The following is a 19,634-nucleotide window of genomic DNA, read 5'->3' as shown; positions in this document are numbered from 1 at the left end:
TTATTGTGATAAATCAAAATGAAAGAAATTTCATGATAAATGATAAACCGTACGATACGTGCTCATCCGGAGATTCATCGTTGATGGCCGTTTATCGCAGGTAAGTTGCAACAGGTAAAAAGACCTGTGCCGACCTGTTGAGATGTCCTGATATTAGTTTAAATTTTTAACTAGATGTTTGACAATCATCAGAGTCAATTTAAAAGTAGTCCCCTTACTTAACAAACTTTCAGATTCATATAATTCTTTAATTTTGTTATCAAGGCGTGTTTAACCCACCATTGTTACATTGATTAATAAACCCGTTACTACTAGTCAGTAAGGGGTCATGCTAACTAGTACAAAGCATGAACACACGATCTGAGAAATATGCTGATCTGCTGTTACTTGGCGACTTTCCAAGCATTTAAAGCACTAAATGCTTTTTTACGCAGACTGCATGAGGATCACCAGAAAGCCTTTGGGGAATCTCCCGTGAAGGCTACAAGTCTTAAGCCACACCCCTTTATTTTGCTATTCCTAGCAGATGCATTTAAAGTTTGTGAAATGACAAATCGAGCTGTGATGTCGTATTCATGGCTGCGTGTTTATTTAAGAATTATGTCATAAGTAAAGAGCTTTCTCCTCCGCTTGTTTTGAGGCCCGAAAGTGAGACTATTGCCTCGTCTCCGCTGTACATATGGTCCAGATGTGGGCGTAGTAAGTGGCTGTTTAGTGTCACTGAACTCGGGTGTGTGTTTGTGTGTGTCCTGAGAAAACACACAGACACCCCCACAGTGTGTGCTTTATGTCTTTCAGCTCCCGGTCAGCACCGCAGTGGCCGCCTGTCGGGCTCAGTGCGCCGCCTTGGGGGCCGCCGTCTCTGCGCGCGCCCACCGGAGGGGGCTGGATCTCCTGATTGGATCCAGCTGTTGCTAAAAGTGCTCGGTGGGGGCCGTCACATCTGCATTGCTAAATGATCTGCGCAGCCCAGCGGTCCGAGCAGAAAACGGGACGGCGAAGTCGGGGTTTGTTTTGCTTTTTTTTTTTTTTTTTTTTTTTTTTCTCGACCGAGGAAGTTCCTGTAAGAGCTGGTCAATGTGCCGAAGCTTCAGCTCTATCGCACAGTGGTTAATGAAAACCTGGTGTCGACTTTCGCGTAAGGGCGCTTAGTTGGAGGGGATAAGGAGAGAGCCCCGCTGGGATTCGGGTTTACGGGTCGTCTAAATCTTTCTTTTTTTTGAAAGGGAGTTCACCAGGAGCCATTAAACAATGCCGTTGGAAACGCGCGCTCTCAGGTTTTGTTCTTCTCTAAGGTTCGGCTCTTTTTTCCTCCCAATCCAGCTGAAGCCTTTTTGCGTAGCGGGAGCCTCTGTTAATGCGGTTTCTCTGCTCTGTTTGTGTCAGCAGGCTATGCTTCTGTCCAGCCAGCTGTCCTCCACAAGGCTTCACAAAACTAAAATTCCCCTTTTGCAGGATGTTGGCCGCTCTGGTATTTACTCTGCTTTGCATCCAGTCAGCACACGGACAGGTAACTCCACTCACCTTGCTTCATTATGCTCTGATTCCGACCCAAACACTCAAAGCTCCACTCGTCTCTCCTCAGCCCTGCCCGTACGGCTTTGAATATAACAGGAATTTAGGACAATGTTCAGGTAAGAGTCATTCTACTTAAGGTGGCATTTAAAGAAAAATGAAAACCACAAGCTCTAATGTGTTTTAGTGGTATAATTTAACCCAAATTAATGCTCGGCTGACTGTAATTTTGATTTTTTACAAACAAAAATCTGAAAAGTGTGGCGTGTGTTTGTATGTTTGCAGTTACAACTCCGAGTCTTCTGGAGTGTGTCGACTAAGTTGACACATTTAGTCGGATTTGTTTTATTTTTTTTACTTTATTTACCCACTTTTATTAGCCAAACTGCTTAATTACAGTCAGAGTGGATAGAGAGGTTGCTTTAAGTGTAATTTTGATGTCTGGACTTTCACTAGGCCAATCTAAGAGTTCACTTTCTGTCTCATGAGATTTGGGCCTCTTCAGGGATCTACCTGCAACATCTGCAAACGAAATGTGGACAGAAAGCCTAGAGAATAATGAGGGGAAAATCACAAAAAAATTTTAAAAAGTATCAAATAAAGGCAATAAAATATTGAATAAAAATAACAACTAGGAACAATTTGTTTAATGTCTGTTCATAATTCTGGTAGCCTCAGGAATGAAGCTGAATCAAGCAAAGATGTTCTGCTACACAGATGTCTTCCAGAAGGAACTAGAAGTGTTGGTGGGGGTCACACATGATTCCTCCAGCCCTTATCCTGATCCTGATCCCTCAGCAGCTGATGTAGATGTCAAACTTCCAGTCATCTTGCCAACTGTTTTGACTACTTTCACATCCAACCCTGAGCAGCTACTGTATCACGCCAGGATGAACTTGTTCAAGACGCCCTCCATCTGTAAAAGAAAGTGAAGGCTGGGAAGCAAAGTCCAGCTGCCTTCAGTTTCTTTCGGGAGACAGAGGCGTTGGTGGGATTTTCTCATGACATTGGCTGCGTTTGTTGACCATGTGAGGTTCTCAGTGAATCTTGATTTCATTTGAGCTACATACTCTTTTTTTTTTTCTTTTTTTTTTTTAAAGAGTTGGAGAATCACATGTTTTCTATATCCCACACATGTCATAACAGGAGTCTCTATAGCTTTCATTCAACAATGTATTTCCACCTGCTGCTCTTCTATAAAGGATGAATTTGTAATTTCTGTAAACAGATTTCATCTCTGCTGGTCCTCCGGAGTTACTATGGACATTTTTGGGCTACTAGCCCTGCTTTAAAATTCTCCACATCTTTAACCCTGACTTGTCTGAAGCATTCCTTGGTCTTCGTTGACTAATACTTTCCAACAAACACCAGAGTCCTTCACAGAACAGCTGAATTTATCCCAAAATTAAATCGCACCAACTCGGGGTGGGCGAACGTAAAGTTTTATCACCATACTTTGCAGTAGTATTGTGTTGATAACAAAAGTGACATTAACAAGTATTTATTTGTATTTTATTCTATTTTTTTTTTTTTTTGGGTAGCTTTGTGACTGTGATTAAATGGCACAGCATTCAGAACCCCACAAGCACAAATACTGCTCTTAACAAAAACATTCCCATTTGTAATACGCTTAGTACAACGATACCATAAAGAAATTTTACTTTTTATAACTAAAATGCACAGTAACTTCATTTAATATCTTCAAATTTATTCAGATTTATTAACACGCCTTTGTTGAACAAACACTGGATAAAAATAATCCTGAAAATACAGACTAAATTGGAATTTATTGTGACAACAATATATCAAAATCTTACCGTGAACAGAAATCTATCCCGATAAATGATAAGCGATACGATAAATGCCCTCCCCTAACACCAAGATGGTTTCTGTTTACAAATTAGCCGACTAAATTAGTCGGCTAAATTAGCCGACTGAAGGAAGGAAAAAGCTGCGTTTTTCCTTCCCGTTCACGAACGTGCTACTTTACGTCGGCCTGGCCGTAATATCCCATTAAAAATATACCACAGTTTGTGTTTGTATCATAAAATAAGTTCAAGGTGGAACAAATCAGTAGCCTAATGATAAACTGGGTGGGCCACCGTGAGTTGCGGCAGGAATGTCTTCACCGCCGCTCCTCTCTGCCTTCCAGATGTGAACGAGTGCAGCTGGCCGCAGCCGTGCCAAGGAGAGATGCTCTGCGTCAACCGGATCGGAGGCTACCAGTGCCTCTCTAGCGACTACTACGACCGGCCTTACCGACGGGTGAGCCCCGCCCAGCCTGAGCCGAGCTACCCGGACCCCTCCGACAGAATCCCGGACACCTTCGCTCGGACTCCCCCAAGAGCCGTGGAGCCGAGTTACCCCATAGTGAACAACCCCGCGCTGTGCACCTTGGGATACGCTCTAGCTGCGGACGGCACCTGCAACGGTGAGTGACAGGCGAGCGGCTGTGCTCTTGAAGTGCAGACATGATGACAATTTCAAAAGAATGAAAGATAGGTGAAGTGGATGGCTTGTGCAAGCCCTAGCAGGCGAAAAAATGTGATTTTTTTTTTTTTTTGCGGGACTGGTATTTTCTTTCACAGCCGAGTGTTCTGGCTTTGCAAATCATACCATTATAATAATAATAATAATAATAATAATAATAATAATAAATCTGATCAAGTAGTGTATGAAGCCTCAATTAGTAATTTGCCGCACCTCCTCTGGCATTCGTGAACTCTTGAACTCTTTCACTAATGGCAAAACAATATTCATCAGTCACGCTCCAACAGTATCATAAAGCAGCTGGCTTCCCATTTCCATCATAAATTTCCAATTATACCGAGAGACTCTTTGCTGGCTCACGGAGTCGATCTGCCTTTCCTGAAGAAAATATTCATCACGGTTTACTCAGTGGAAAGATGCTTTATCATCTCGGGAAAAATAACCACCAAACCTCCCCCTGCTTTGGATTGATGGGAGGAGAAAAGTATTAAAGTCATCACCTGTGCAAGGAGGAAATATTTGGCAGGATATCAAATTTCATGCATTGATGAAATCATATCTTGCCCACATAAGAGGTTTATGTCTAGTGGTCAAGATGCTAAAACCTTTAGAAAATGGTGGAGAAACTCTAGTAATAAGACTCAGGAAGGAAAAAGAAGTTGATTGTAATTAATATCATTATATTCAGGAGCAGTATATTGCAACAATATATTTTTTTCAGATATCTTTGTCTTCATGAATCCACTTTTCTTCAGCTAATTCCTCAGTTTCCTCCAAACAGTTTCAGATTTGTTTAATTTTTTCTTTTTCTTTTGTACTTTCCGTTTTTGTCACATTACTCTGAAATTTATTGCATTGCTTTTATATATCTTTTGTTTTTGTCTGCGTGGATGTCTCCCTGTTGCCAGCCTTCCAATTTAATTTGGACTCCATGTTCACTTTCCGTGTTGCAGCACTGGCTGCTCCTCTTCAGGGATTAGGCCCAGTGACTCATAGATGTCTACATGCCCTCTCTTCCAACTGAAGAGTCATTTGCACTTTTTGTTTAATAAAAAATATCCAAAAAAGCGTCTGACTCCACCTGCACGTCTTCACAGTTGTCCTCTTGCGGCTGGGCCGTCCAAAAACATACGTCTACATGTTGGGTGATTTTGTTCCTCTTCAGTTTTTACTGTCAGGTGTGAGCGTGTGGGTGTGGCCCACTTTTTCGGTGATGAGCTGCTGGACCCGGAGGAACACAAACGAATAAATAATCTATTTTTAAAGCCGTATCCACACAGGAGATCATAACCTGTTGCACATTGTTCAAAATAGACATCATACAAATACAAGAAACTAACCATTTTAATAAAAGCTAATTGGACTTAATAGGCATAAAAGAAAAATAATTACCCATGCTTGAATTGATGGATGGGCAGAAAGTACTGATGCCAGTAGAAAAGTGCCAGACTGAATAAACGAGTTTTTATCTTCTTGTTAATAAGAACTCAGTGAAATAACAAAACACACACAGAACTGTTCAATAGACCGAAAGGCTTGATGTTCTTCAGTTTTTTATTTTATAAGGGAAAAAGCAACACGTTTTAATTTTTTCATGGACAGAGCAAGAAACAAAACTTGTAACTTGAAGGTACAAGTTTTATATTTGAGAGACTTTCTTTAAAATAAGGATTCTGAATTCAATGGGACAATAGTGTAAAGAAAACAAAGCTGTAGTTAATTGATCTTCGTTGTTTGAATAACTCAGTAAGCTAGTCGTAGCATTCTCTGTGACTTGTAATTGTCTGAAACGGATCCACCAATGATTTCTTCATTTTGTTTCTAGGCCCAGTAGGCCTCAGCTTAAATGGGGGGGAAAAAAACCAAGATCTTGATATGAATTTTAAAAGCGAGTCCATGATTACATCACAACCAAAAGTCACTTCCAATATCCATCACTAGACTTGTCTGATGTCAGAGTGTATTTCAGGCGATTATCATTTTGTCTGTTCTCACTGGGATTAAAAAGCCATCAAGCAGCCAGTCTCTTATCAGAGGTAGGCAGTCGGTCTTAATTTAGATAACTTAGCAACTCATACAACTGAATGGGGAGGGATGTTACTAAAAGACCGAGTAAAACCTGCTAGACGGAGTTTAAATAAAGAACAGTGGACTGAGTATAGAGCCTTGGGGAACCCCAAAGCTTACCGAAGCCTTCACAGAGGAGTACACTGAAAGTTTTACTCCCTGGAAGAACTTCTTTCTTGTAAGTAGGGGAAAACAAATTCGCCCAACTCAGTCACAGACAGACCCACTTTGACCCCAACGCAAAAAACCCCCAACAAAACAACTGACTGAAGATACTCAAGAAGTAACTACTCATCTTTTCCCCAGAAGAAAATTAGTTTAATAGTAATTGTAGCAGCTAAAATTCTATATTTTAGGCTACTGGTGGTTGTTCTTGAAAGGCGTTGGTCTTACCTGCGCTCAATTAAGATTCATGATGCTGATCTTCCGTTTGACATAAAATAAAGTCATTTATTTGTCAGAACAATGTCCATTGTCTTACTGTTTCCATTTAGATTCACATCCCATCCCCCCATCAGACACTCAGAACTCAAAATTAAATACGCCCCCTGGTGGCGATAAACACCAGAAAGGATAAATGGCTCCTACAGTAATTATTAACCAGAGTACAGATCAACTGCTGACATGAGCTTGAACTGCAGTCGACATGCCCCGGGGGGTGAAGGTTCTTGCCCCCGGGGCATGAACCTTCACCCAAAAGTTACCCATATGCTTATTGGTGCATGAATGAGTGAATGTAGCATGAATATAAAAGCACTATATGAATTCACTGCTTATCAAATTTAAATTAGGTCATAAAGTAATAATAAAATGAAAATACATGCATATATATATATTTATGTCGAACATGACAGAAGTATAAAATCACACACATGAACAAGGAAAGCAAAAGGCACATATTTCTGTAACCACAATAATCTTAACACGCTCGAAAAGGAGCTGGAAGAAGTAAGAAACTTATGAACTCAACATGCTGAAATGATCAGAATTTCTAAACTTATAACAAGAATAATTATACTTTTTATGTTCACTATTGCAACTAAAAGTAAAAGTAAAAAAATAGCAGGTACAATAGCAAAGAACAATGATGAAATAAATTTTGTATTGCGTAAGTTAACAGAATTACTGCAAAGTCTATTCAGAGCTGCTAACATGTTAAGATGACATAACAAGAAGAAAAGTGCCTCATTAAAAACAGACACATTGCAACACATTTCATCCCATTGGTCAAAATCTGACTAGTTAGACCTTCTATGGTATAATTTTACTCAAGCTGTTTAAAAATAGCCTCCTCAAAGTGCATTTATTTATTTTTTTTACTGTCATTTAGAATAAATGGAACCCTGCAATGAGGTGGAGATACATGCATAGAGTGCAGATGTTTTCTCATCTGAAAGAGGGCGAGAGAGCTGACTTCATGCACAAATATGGGCTGTTTGAATTTGGGACGACTTGCCAGGGAATCGGCTCACGACCTTGTTTGGGTAAACCACTCCGCCAGGGTGCCAAAAGTGAGGTCATGTTCCCCCAAAATCTGCACCCAGGCCAGACTTGGACAACAAGCACACCTCTGTGGGGAGCACTCGTTACAAGTCCATACACACGCACACACACACACACACACACTCCTGAAGGCGGGGATGCTGAGTGTGCTGATGTAATCGGTTGCTGACTGATGGATGCTGTGGGGCAGAAACTGCACACACGCTGCGACTTCCTGTCTGAATGTATGACAAAAACACGCCTTTGTCTTTCGCTAAGTGGACCTTTCTGCTGCGTGTTTTCGCCAATTTGTACCGCTCTGCAAGAGAACAGTGCAACGTGTTAGGGATTTGGTTAGCCACAGTTTTACTATTCACATCTTCAAAGACTTTATTTGAAGACGTGTCCATAAGACTGACATGAAACTGCCATAAACATAACACCTGTTATGAACATGAAGGAGTCTACATCAATGTTTATGACTGGTGTCATGAAGCGTCCTTGGTAAATAATGAAAGTTGACATTTTTCATTGACTTTTAATGCAAGTTTTAATGGGATTGCATTAAAAGTTTAATTATTTACTGAGTAATGCAAAGTTGACGCTTTTAATGCAACTTTTAGTGCACCTTTGCGTTAAAAGTGTCATTATTTGCCGAATGACACTTCATGACAAGAGTCGTAAACATTCATAATCGCTCCTTCATGTTCATGAAAGACGTTGGTCATGTTTATGACAGCCTCATGTCAGTCTTACGTGCATGTCTTCAAATAGTGTTACCCACAATTTGTCATAAAATAACCAGAAACCTCAAAGTATTTTAATACATTTTATGTGATCATCAGACATAAAATACGCAATTGTGCATATTTTATGAGTGCGCAATTGTGTGTGTGTTTTTTTAATGAGCCTTACTGATTGCTTTTCTATACTTTGTTTCACTACATTTAGAGCTGCCCATCTTTGGAGGATTGTCTCTACCAGTTTTTCATAACTGAGCTCAAAATTTAGCTTTTATTTTTCTTTGCAAAATTGCTCAATCTAGACCCAGTTAGTCTTTCCATTGATTCATTAATTGGATTTTCGACTGCTTTGGCTGGCCGGTTCCAACACAAAGCTAGAGGTTTTACTTATAGTTTACAGTCCAATGTTCTCTTGTAACTCTGCCTATGTTTAGGTTACATTTTCTCTCAGGATTGCTCTCTGTTTGACTCCATCCATCCTTCTGTTACCTCTGACTACCTTCCTACACAGTACACAGTCGTAATTAGAGTTCACTACTTTAAGGAGTTTTTTTCTTTCTTTTTTTGGTATTAGATGAGAGAAAAACCACTTCTGAATGAAACCAAGGATAAATCAGATTAGGAGATCATTCTCACTTAGAAAAACTTGACGCACTCAAACATAACACTCCGAAGAATTTGAATTAATATGAATTACAACAACATTTCATTTCCTTTTGGGGATCAATGATGTTTTTGAGTTAAATTGTATGTGAGTCTGTAGTTTATCAGAAAATGGTCTTTTCTGTTTGCAGTCTTTAATTGAACTATAAACACGGATTTACTTTTACTTGTACAATTTGAGCAACATGTCCTTGCAGCTATGTTATTTTTTGCATCCTTACAGCCCCAGAGTGTTGATATTCACCCCGTTTCGGCCCACAAGCCAACATATTTTCCTCCTGAGGGCATTTTCTTCTTTTCTATATGCGACCAGTCTTCAGGCATTTCAAGCTAATCCCCTTCTCCTCTGCAGCCAGGTCCGGCTGTCAGCAGCCACCCCACAGCTTGTGAACAGCCCCCGAAACGGGCCTATATAAGGAGCTGATCTGAAACGCTCCTGCAGGTGCTGGATGTGTGTTTGTCGACTACACATGTCGGGCACACGGAGGGTCTTTCAGAGTCTTACTGCCGGCAGGTGCTGCTAGCTTTCGGCCCAGCGGTCTCAGCCCCCGCCCCCTCTTCTACAGTGGAGTTTAGCAGGCAGAAAGCTCCCAAATTAAGATGTTATCCCGTATGAAAACAGCCTGTAAAAACAAAAGGAGAACAGACACCCACCCTCCACTTTCACTGCTGGTTTCCTAGAGATAGGTGACTGCACAGGCTGAGAACCACTAAAGTGTCACATCCTCATAAGGAAATGTGTCCATTATAAGGGCGTCACGGGAATTCGGCTTCAAATTTAAGATATCGCTTATCCTGACGAGAAACCATTGTATGCCTTACTCAAGTATTAGGCTTTTTTTTTCCTAACACAGGGTGGTGAAAACCTGATTGCTAGAAAGATTTTATTATTTTTTTTATTGGAAGATTGCTGATACAATCTCCATGACGGCATGGGAAAACAAGCACGTCTCGTGGACGTCTAAAGTCCTAAACTGTGGCCACAGACTTCCCATGAGAGGGAAGGAGAGGTGCCAAATTATTAGAATGCGATCTGGGAACCAGAAGGAAATTTTAATGCTCCCACCTTATCTGCCCCCTCTGGAGATATGCAGACGCAAGACCTCAGACATCAAGTCATTTATTTGTGCAGCGCTTTTTCAGCAGTGCTTCAAACCATAAATATTCATGCTGTCACCAATTGTGAAGCAAGCAATAAGCGTTATATTTTTGTCAAATACCATCAAACGTGTTGATCTGTTTACTACTAACCAGAATCAACTCTAAACGTGTGGGTTTTTAGTAGGCCTGGCACAATGAACAATAAATCAATTAATCGCATGATAAATTAAAATAAACTGAATCATTTTCATTTGCTTGATTTATCGTTTTTCTCTTTTTACCAGAAACTGAATGATGAAAGTCTTCTAGTTGATGCTTTGAGCTCAACTATCCCTTTATTTTGAAAGATAAATTTGTTTACAAAGACTTCATAATTCATTTTATTTGTTGTTTTCTTTATTTATTGTGGATATTTTAAATGTCTTCCAGTTCCAGTGTTTAAATGTTCATTAGAATTTAAAGTTTATTGAGCTTTGAGAATCTGTTTTTGAATTATTGCACCTTTATTACTTGAAAATTATCAAGTGATATTATCGTTTATCGCAATAACTTCTGGAACAATTTATCGCCCAGCTTGTTATCGTGACAGGTCTTGTTTTTAGCCTTGTTTTAAAGGAAATCGGTGTTACCAGAGAACTGCGGTTTTCTGGAAGTTTGTTCCAGATTTGTGGTGGATAGAAGCTGAATCCTGCTTTGGGTGGAAGGTCAAGTGAAACCTTTATAGCTGCTAATAGGTCAGTTTTCTTGCAGTTTTGGCTTGGATTACAGCAAGGTGATTGGATTTATAGTGATTTTCTGTGACATGTTTTGGATGTGACGCTTTGCAACAATATTCACACCTATTGAAATGTTTCATGTTGTCACAAACCTACATGCATTTTATCAAGGTTTTAATTGACAGACCTGCAGTAGATTATTGAGAACTGCAAGAACAAGGGTGTAGTTAATATTTTTTTGTTTTGTTTTACTTACAAACCAAAATTGGCCTTTTTATTCATGCTCTTTTACTGTCCTTTTGCTAAATACAGTCCAGTGTGACAAGTTGCCTCCAGGCGTGACTACCCTGTAATTCCATCTTTATTAGGTACGCCTGGCTCATGCTGGGTTGGACCTAGAACTGACCTAATTCTCCACGTAACAAAGGCGTGTTGTGCTGAAGGCCACAGGAGTACAGTGAGCTCCTCATCGTCATTCTGGTGGGGTCGTAGTGACACGCCGCACTACTTTCTCTTGATCTGCCTATAAAACATGTTGCAGCATCTTGTTGTAAAATGTGAGAGCGGAGATGAATGCTTTTACTGTGTGACATTGAATGTTCACTGAGTTTATACTACAGAAATATGTGGGATTTTTTTGCTAATACCGAAATGTAATAGTGTTTCATCCTTCATGTTTTGGCTTGATTCAAGGTTTTGCTGTTCCTAAAACCATTTCCTGTCTTTTGCGCGTCTGCCTCTGTAATTTCTGAGTTCCCCGTCACTTTTCTCTGTTCCAGACATTGATGAATGTGAGACGAACTCCCACCACTGTAACCCCACGCAGGTCTGCATCAACACCGCCGGCGGCTACACCTGCTCCTGCACCGAAGGCTATTGGCTCATAGCCGGACAGTGTCAAGGTGAGAGAGCTGCTGATGCTACTAATGTCATTCTAAAGCTTCATTTTGTAAAAAACAACTCCTCATGGATTTGCATATACTAGCATACCAACATTTCTTATGTTTAAATATTTCTATTGTGTTTACATCGCTGCTTTCCTGTGTTTTAAAACAAAGCACGTTGTGATATTTTTATGTAAAAATGACAGTATAAATAAAGTTTACTCATTAAACATAAAAAAAATCCCATCACTGTTGTCAGGCAACTTGCATGGTTTTTTTGGGGGGGAACTAATAAAAACCTTTTGGCATCTACCCAGAGCAGCAGTAGAAAAGGGGCGTCATGAACACCAGTTATTAAAAACCCCCCTATAATTTTCTGTCTCAGTTGTGTGTTGCCTTTTATGAACACATGCACTATCAAAAGGGAGTTGGCGCCCCCTCCTGTGTTGAGTGGGTGCATCCTGTTTGCTGCTAAAGGAAGCGGGCTATCAGACCGGGTGAAGCATTTCCCACACCGCTGAGAGGATTTCCTGGGTTTGATCGGTTTTTGGAGCCACGCCACAGTGCTGTCAGTCAAACTCATGATGTGAGAAAGAACCTTGGATTATGAAGTTGAAGCTTTCTCTGCAAACTCTCATACTGTCACCGTGCTAAAATAATGGCCAAACTTGTTTTCATTTTGGGCCACATTAAAAGTCTGAATGTTCTTAACGGGCTGGTTGTGGCAGAATCTATTGATAAAACCTGTTAGATTGTCAAAACATCAATAAACATCTGTTTGTTTCTGCATTCAGTAAGTGTTTCTTAAAATGAAATTATATTAAACATGTTTTCACACTGATCAGTCCATCTGATGGATGGATCAGATGGATCCATCCATCATCAGTCCATCAAACTCTGATCAGTTTTTGTGGTGTTAATTTATATGATGTCAAATGTGACATTTCTTTAATCGCCCAATGTTTCTGGTCAAGTTTGAGAAAATTTTGCAGTAAAATCAGAAACAAAAGTGGGGATCTGAGGATTTTTGCATGAATTTTGCATATTTGTGAAAAACTGAAGGAACTTATTGATGCAACTTGGAGTCTAGAGAGCCACATAAAAAGCTACTGCGGGCTGTCTATTTTCTTTCTTATTTTGTGCTAAAATCCCTTTTTCTTTAAAAAAAAAAAGACTTGTGCCATTACTTTAGGAAGGTGAGGATATTAGTTTTTTCCTGACATCCAAAATGCAACCATTAGAAAAATCTTTAAATCATTTAATAGGCAGCACTTTATAACTACTAGCAGTATATTATCAGCCTGGTGGGCCACCAGGCTTTACTTGTGCCCCACCAGGCTAAGCATTGCTTATTCAAGTCTCTTTAAAATTTTTGCATTTTTTAAGACTTTCTATTTGGTGTTCAGGTAATAATTTTTCAGTCTTTTAATAACACATAATTATCAAGTGATATTTTTGAATTTTCTGTCAATTTTACACATTTTTAACACAAAAACTTGACAGGTCGCTGGATGAATGACTGCCTTAGCACCCAATCCCCAGGGTTAGCAAGTTTTCTGGGGGAAACCTGGTACTAGAATGTTTTCTCAAGATGAAAAACATGCATTAAAGCTTTTTGCTTATCTAATAGGGCTAATGTGATGAGTTGAAACAATGAGAGTTGTCTTCATTGCAGAAATGCTTCATTTATTTTAATCACCTCTGAGGGGGTGAGAAAATCTAGGAATGATACTAAAGGTGTCACTATTCTTCTGTAAGAGCAGCGCCCTCTGCAGGTTGTGTGAGGTAAAGCAGCTGCTTCTGTAGTCTGTATATGTTTTTGTATTTTATAACCAGCTTCTCTTTCTCTCTCTCTCTCTCTCTCTCTCTCTCTCTCTCTCCGTCTCTCTCTGTCTCTCCTTTGAGCCAGATATTGATGAGTGCCGCTATGGTTACTGCCAACAACTGTGTGCCAACGTCGCTGGCTCTTATTCCTGCTCATGTAATCCCGGCTTCCTCCTTAATCCAGACGGCCGGACCTGTCAGGGTAGGTGGATTTACAGGAACACAGAGGCAAAACAATAAAGTTGATTTACAAACTTGTACAGTTTCTTTGTTATTTTGGAAGCCGTAAATCAACATGCAGCTCCTGAAGCAGTTTAAACAGGCTTTATGTTTGTTTTTTTTTAACTTTTAAGCTCAGGTGTGGGCCAAGATTCTTTCTCTGAAGGCGAAGTAAAAATGTTAAGACTCTAGAATGAATTATAGGCTCTCTAAATGTAAAGAAATTACTACCAGGTAATCGTATTATTTATTTATTTTTAGGTTTTAAGTTCACCACAAAGAATCAGCTTTGTTAGAAACCCTGGAGAGTTAGAAAATAACAATAATAGTGTAAATCAAAATGCGGTATCACTATAATATCAGCTTTGAAGCTTTATTTTTTTTCTATATTTGGTCAAAGGGTGGGACTATAACTTATTTTAATGCCCACACCTAATGTATAATGTATAGTGTAGAGAGGTGAGGACATCGAGCTACGGTGAAGAGAGAAAAATGTCAGATAATCGTATTCAAAATCACTGCAATTATATCTTAGCTTCTTAATTTAGATTTTTTTTTAATGGCTTTTTGTTCTCTTCGTTGTGATTCGTCATGCTCATGCAGCTACAGCTGTTAGATTTGGGTCGATAACCGGCTCTATGGTGTCACTTCAGCTCCATGTTTAGCCAGAAAACCTGGGCTGGTAGAATCTGCCTCTAATATTCCTGCATTCCCTTTGTGTTCACCAGACGTGGACGAATGTGAGGAGCAACCCTGCAGTCACGGCTGTTTCAACACCTACGGCTCTTTCATGTGTAACTGTGATGAAGGATACGAGCTGGCGTCCGACGGCACAACGTGCATCGGTGAGGATGTTTGCAGTTCGCTGCTCAGAGGGTAGAGCGTCTGCTCATGGAGATGGTGTGTTCAGGCATTCGTTTTCATTTTTTATGGAAGAAATATTGTCTCATTAGAATCACACGTTTATTTTTTTTTTAGATGTTGAATTTCTATTATTTGATTGTTTTTTTTTTTTTTTGGAGGGGAGATTTTTGCTGGCGAATTTAAAGTTAAAAACTAAATCCATATACAGATAAAGAGCCCACTGCACTGAACCCTGTTGAACACCTCCTGGTCTTTCCACCAGATATTGATTCCTGAACTCTTCCTGAGTTAAAACATCAGTATTGTTGTTTCGAAATGAATATGAACTTATTTTCTTTGCATTATTTGAGGTCTGAAAGCGCTGCATGTTATTCGTTATTTTGACCATTTCTCATTTTCTGCAAATAAAAACGACATTTTTGCTTGGAATTTCAGAGACATGTTGTCAGAACTTCATAGAATAAAAGAACAATGTTCATTTTACTCAAACATAAACCTATAAAAAGTTAAATTAGAGAAACTGATCATTTTAAGTGGTCTCCTATTTTTTGCCAGAGCTGCATATAATTGAACACGATAAAACATTTTGTTATAAATTCAGTGTCTTAAAAAAAGTATGATTCTAATGAGACTAATTAAGATTCTGATTTCTACATGCGTAGTTTTCCACCACACTTTCAGACCAGAAAGTGAAACTTTCACCTCAAGCATCTCCTTTTCTTACTTTTGTTCGCTTCATGGCTGCTGAAACCTCCGGCATTTTTTGAAAAGTCTTTCTTCCTGTTGCTCTTCCATGAAATCCACATTTGCAATCCTGTGAATCTCTGCAGCTCCTCCAGAGCTTCCACAGTCTTCTTGGGTGTTTCTCTGATTAATGCAGCCTCCACGACAGAGCTGTGTTTATCCTGAGACCAAATTAGACACAGATACTTCCTATCTACCACAACTGGTTCATCAAAACAACTGGTTCGTTTGAAAAAAATTCAAATCGAGTTCAGAGTCTCCATCGCGCTTCTGTACTTCCATTGGATTGATTAATGGAGTAGAACCATTGATCTTGTTACAGACGCACCAAAGCCGCCATCTTCATCTCTCTGTGACGCTTTCTATTTGTTTGAATGATACCTTTTGTTTCACTCAGACCTGGATGAGTGCAGCTTCTCTGAGTTTCTGTGCCAGTTCAGATGCGTGAACACCCCCGGCTCGTTCTCCTGCATCTGTCCACCCGGGTATTATTTATACGAGGACAGCCGGAGCTGCGAAGGTAAAGTTCGCCTAGGAGGACTAACAATATTGCAGTTTTCTCTTTTTGTTCCGATGTAAATCCATCACTTTATTCTTGATTTTTAATTTTTTTTAAATGCATAGCTGTGATCTTGTTGATGCCTCGTTGCTGTGGTTCTGACTTCACTGACTCTGACTGTTGTGTGCTTGATTTCAAAGACGTCAATGAATGTGACACTGGTAACAACACCTGCACAACAGAACAAGTGTGTTTCAATTTCCAGGGAGGCTATACATGCCTGAATCCTTTACAATGTCAGCCTCCTTACCTCTCCGTTAGCGACAAGTGAGTTTTCTCGTCACCCTCTTTTCACATTGTGGCAATTTAAAAGTTTCGAGTTGGTTTTGTTGGATCTAATGGTTTATTTCTCTCCTATGTCCCACCGCTCTGCAGTCAGTGCATGTGTTCAGCTGAGAACCCTGCCTGCAGGGACTTGGCTTTCACCATTCTGTACCGACACATGGACTTGTCGTCGGGGCGCAGTGTGCCTGCCGATATCTTCCAGATGCAGGCCACCACGCGTTACCCCGGTGCCTTCTACATCTTCCAGATAAAGTCGGGCAACAGCGGACGGGAGTTTTACATGAGGGTGAGCACTCAGGAGTCCGTGAATGGGAGATGGAATGAGAGCATGAGAGCAGGGCAGTCAGAGTGAACTCACAAGCATTTAAAGGGAAGGGAAACACTGCCACCTTAGTAGAAAGCCAAAAAAGAGAAAAAATAAAATAAAATTTGCAAATGACAATAATTGAGCTTGTTTCAATTTATGCGATTAATTGATTCATTGCTTTTAGAGATGAGCTTAATTGTGTCTACAATTTTCTTTTTCATTGAATCGGTTTGAGGCTGATGAACCCATTTCATGCCAATGTCTAAAATGTGTAAATAAAAGGATCATTTTAGATAATTTTAGTCTCAGATAAAACATTAGGTCTCTTAAAATGATTTTTCAGTTTTAAACACTCGAGCTTCTTTCATAGGAACTTATTGATTACTTTCATAAATATCTGATGCAGAGCCGCCGATTAAAGCAGACGTTAACGAGTTCTCCAGTTGTTCAAATTATTTAATAAGTCTAGGTATAGCAGAAAGGGTCATGTTGAGTTCAACCAATTTTAAATTAAGCTAAGTAGTTAGCTTTGGACTTCTTATAATGTAAGATTTGTAATATAAAGAGCCAGTAGCTGAACCTCTGTAACAGGACAGCACAGTGTGCTCCAGATGTGTGAGGCTGGAAAACTTGAATCACCTTTGGTGGTACTTGCAGCGTGTCGCCACTAGATGGAGCAATTCACTCATGTTTCCTTCCTTTCAGAGCTTCGCTTTGTTTTTTCTTAAATAGCTGAGACACATGGCAGGATTTTAAAGTAGGACAGTCTTTGTAAATGACAGTAACTAGCTGTGATAATAGCTTTACCAGCACACTGTTATAAAGCTGAAGGAAAAGGATACACACTTTTCAAAGTGTCAGGCCTAAAAAATCTGAAAAGTGTGGCGTCTTGTTACTTTTTTTTCTCTACAGTTTTGCATCATGCAATAACGCAAGCCTGCTTGAAAACTCTCTATAACAATATGCCTGACCTCCAATTCAGTTCAATTATAATTGCCCCAGTGGGGATAAATTAAACTTTTTGAGTTGAACTGAATATAACTATCTGGACTCAATTTAATGTCAGTATTGCTTTAGAAAATGGACTGAAACCAAAATATCAACCACATTTTTACGATTTTTATAAGTAGCCATCTTCCTTTTTTTATTACATTGTAATAATGAAGTACTTAATGTTGACCTGTCATATAAAATTCATATAATTTTGCAGGTGTACTGTAGGGCTGCTGCTGACGATTATTCTAGTAATTGATTATTCTAAAGATTAAATATAGATAAATATAATTGACACATTGTACAGGTTTTATTTTTATTTAACCTCGTAAGCTTTTTTTAATACAATATTAGGAATAAGAAAATTAACATTTTATTGCTTAGAATACAATAATAGAGCTTTCCTTTAGCGAATTTGAACTCTATGAAGTTAAAACTTTACCACTTGAGAAGTTTTGGGTAAAACATATACAGACAAAGGTGTTTTTATCTTTAAATGCAAAATGTCTATATATTTTCAACAGTTTTGGCTTTATTACGGCTCTAAATAAGTTTTTTCAGCAAATAGCCTTTTTTTTGAGTCTGTATATTCCAGTTAATCGAGTACAAAATTAGTTGCCAATTATTTCACTAATCGATTAATCACGATTTATCCGATTAATCATTTCTGCCCTAGTGTATTTAAGCAATTAATTATGATTAATTCGATTAATCATTTCAGTCCTAATGTATTGTGATGAAATGTGGGTCATGAACACAACAGAACAATAAACGAGGCACAGAGCCAAGAGTTTCTCTTCCTGTAAGCCCAACCTGTCTGACTCTTCGCTTCCTGTGCATCATTCCTCACATTCCTCTCCTCTTTCTTCCCTCTGCAGCAAACCAGCAACGTGAGCGCCACCCTCGTCCTGACGCGGCCCATCAAAGGGCCGCAGGTGCTGGTGCTGGACTTGGAGATGGTCACGGTCAACAACGTCATCAACTTCCGAGGAAGCTCCATCATCAGGCTGACGATATACGTGTCGGAGCATCCGTTCTGAGAACCCACACGCAGCTGCACTCACATGTAACTGGTGTAATTCTTTTGTTTGAGAATACTCTTTTGTTTTGTTTTTTTTTTTTTTGTTTGTTTTTGTTCAAACACTTCCCGATAAAGACTCGGACAAGATCACCGGATGCGAAGGCATTCCTTTTGCCGGAACGTCCTCGGGTTTCCTGGATGCTGGATGCTTTTCCGGCTGCGGGCAACAGAGGAATATTTATAGTCTACAATTTCATTCATCCTCTGCTGTGACGGCGTGGCTCAGATTACTAATCTAGTGTTGGTGTTTGTGCTCGGGAATCCCATCTCTTCACATTTAAGCTGTGAAAGCGACCGTAAATGCCGTCATTTCATTCCTCACTGAAAACAAGAAAAGCAGGTTATCGGAACCGAAGAGTAAGCTACCTGTGTGCTTCCCGCCAAACGGGGGGAAAGGAAGAAAAAAAAAAGTGTTTGAGATTATGTAACGAGCAGTCATTAATTAAAATATAGATCACAGATTCTTTTAGAACAATAAATGAGTTCATCACATCCTGGACTTTGTTTTCTAAAATCACAATGCACACACCTCAGGACTTTAGGAGTTTTCTCATCAGCTTATGCTACGTGTTTTTTGTAACATGATTTAACAAAGATTTTCAAAGGTTTTGGATGAAAAATACAGTTTTATCAAAGGTTTAAATACACATTTTACATGCTTATATTTGGATGAATGATAAATGACAAACAGTTGGTTTCCCTCCTGCTTTTTTCCCAAGTTTTATCATCCTGACTTGGACTGTTCCCCTCAGTTGAAAAAGAACCTGGTTGCAATGTTTAGGACCAATTAAAAAAATAAAAATAAACAGAACTTAACTTCACTATAGACTGATAGATTCCAGACCAAAAAGGAGATTTCTGCTCCAAAATCAACACCTTTTAAACTCGACAAACATTTGCAACTCCTGGTCGTACAACACAAATATTGAGTTGAAGAAAACTTAATGAGCCTTGGATAAACTGTCAAAGCACGGCGGTGGTGGCATCATGCTGTGCTGTCTGTTTTGGAGCTATAACAGGTTGAAATCCTGAAGAAAATGTACTTCTGTTTCCGTAGCTACGTTGACAGCTTAATGCTTTTAAAACTTGGCCACAAT

At 39.4% G+C, this 19,634-nt stretch overlaps 1 protein-coding gene across 4 annotated transcripts; it reads left to right on the top strand.

Moving 5' to 3' along the window:
- Positions 1-702: 702 nt before the first annotated feature.
- fbln5 (fibulin 5) lies at positions 703-19,029 on the top strand. Of its 4 annotated transcripts, none has more exons than XM_014968830.2 (12): positions 703-1,138; positions 1,227-1,295; positions 1,387-1,510; positions 1,586-1,634; positions 3,668-3,946; positions 11,557-11,679; positions 13,571-13,687; positions 14,433-14,549; positions 15,710-15,832; positions 16,012-16,138; positions 16,247-16,442; positions 18,335-19,029. In XM_014968830.2, the coding sequence occupies exons 2-12, from the start codon at positions 1,252-1,254 to the stop codon at positions 18,494-18,496; spliced, it is 1,461 nt and encodes a 486-aa protein (XP_014824316.2). In that variant the 5' UTR covers positions 703-1,138; positions 1,227-1,251; the 3' UTR covers positions 18,497-19,029. The 4 variants fall into 4 exon arrangements, with proteins under 4 accessions (XP_014824316.2, XP_087858787.1, XP_014824318.2 ...); XM_014968832.2 differs by having other exon boundaries at positions 704-1,138; positions 1,390-1,510; XM_088002661.1 differs by having other exon boundaries at positions 703-1,295.
- The last annotated feature ends 605 nt before the right edge of the window (positions 19,030-19,634 follow it).

Source organism: Poecilia mexicana, unplaced genomic scaffold (genome assembly GCF_051168715.1).
Source record: "Poecilia mexicana isolate PSO_F unplaced genomic scaffold, ASM5116871v1 scaffold_22, whole genome shotgun sequence".
In the NCBI taxonomy this organism is placed as follows: domain Eukaryota; kingdom Metazoa; phylum Chordata; class Actinopteri; order Cyprinodontiformes; family Poeciliidae; genus Poecilia; species Poecilia mexicana.
Note: the sequence above shows the minus strand (reverse complement) of the source record. Positions and strands in the feature narration are given on the sequence as shown.

What these genes read in the sequence shown, in the direction of transcription:
- fbln5 (XM_014968830.2), top strand. Translation starts at nt 1,252, where the DNA reads ATGCCGTTGGAAACGCGCGCTCTCAGGTTTTGTTCTTCTCTAAG. An exon ending in GAATTTAGGACAATGTTCAG is followed by an intron (nt 1,635 to 3,667) that starts GTAAGAGTCATT and finishes TCTGCCTTCCAG; the next exon opens with ATGTGAACGAGTGCAGCTGG. An exon ending in GGACAGCCGGAGCTGCGAAG is followed by an intron (nt 15,833 to 16,011) that starts GTAAAGTTCGCC and finishes TTGATTTCAAAG; the next exon opens with ACGTCAATGAATGTGACACT.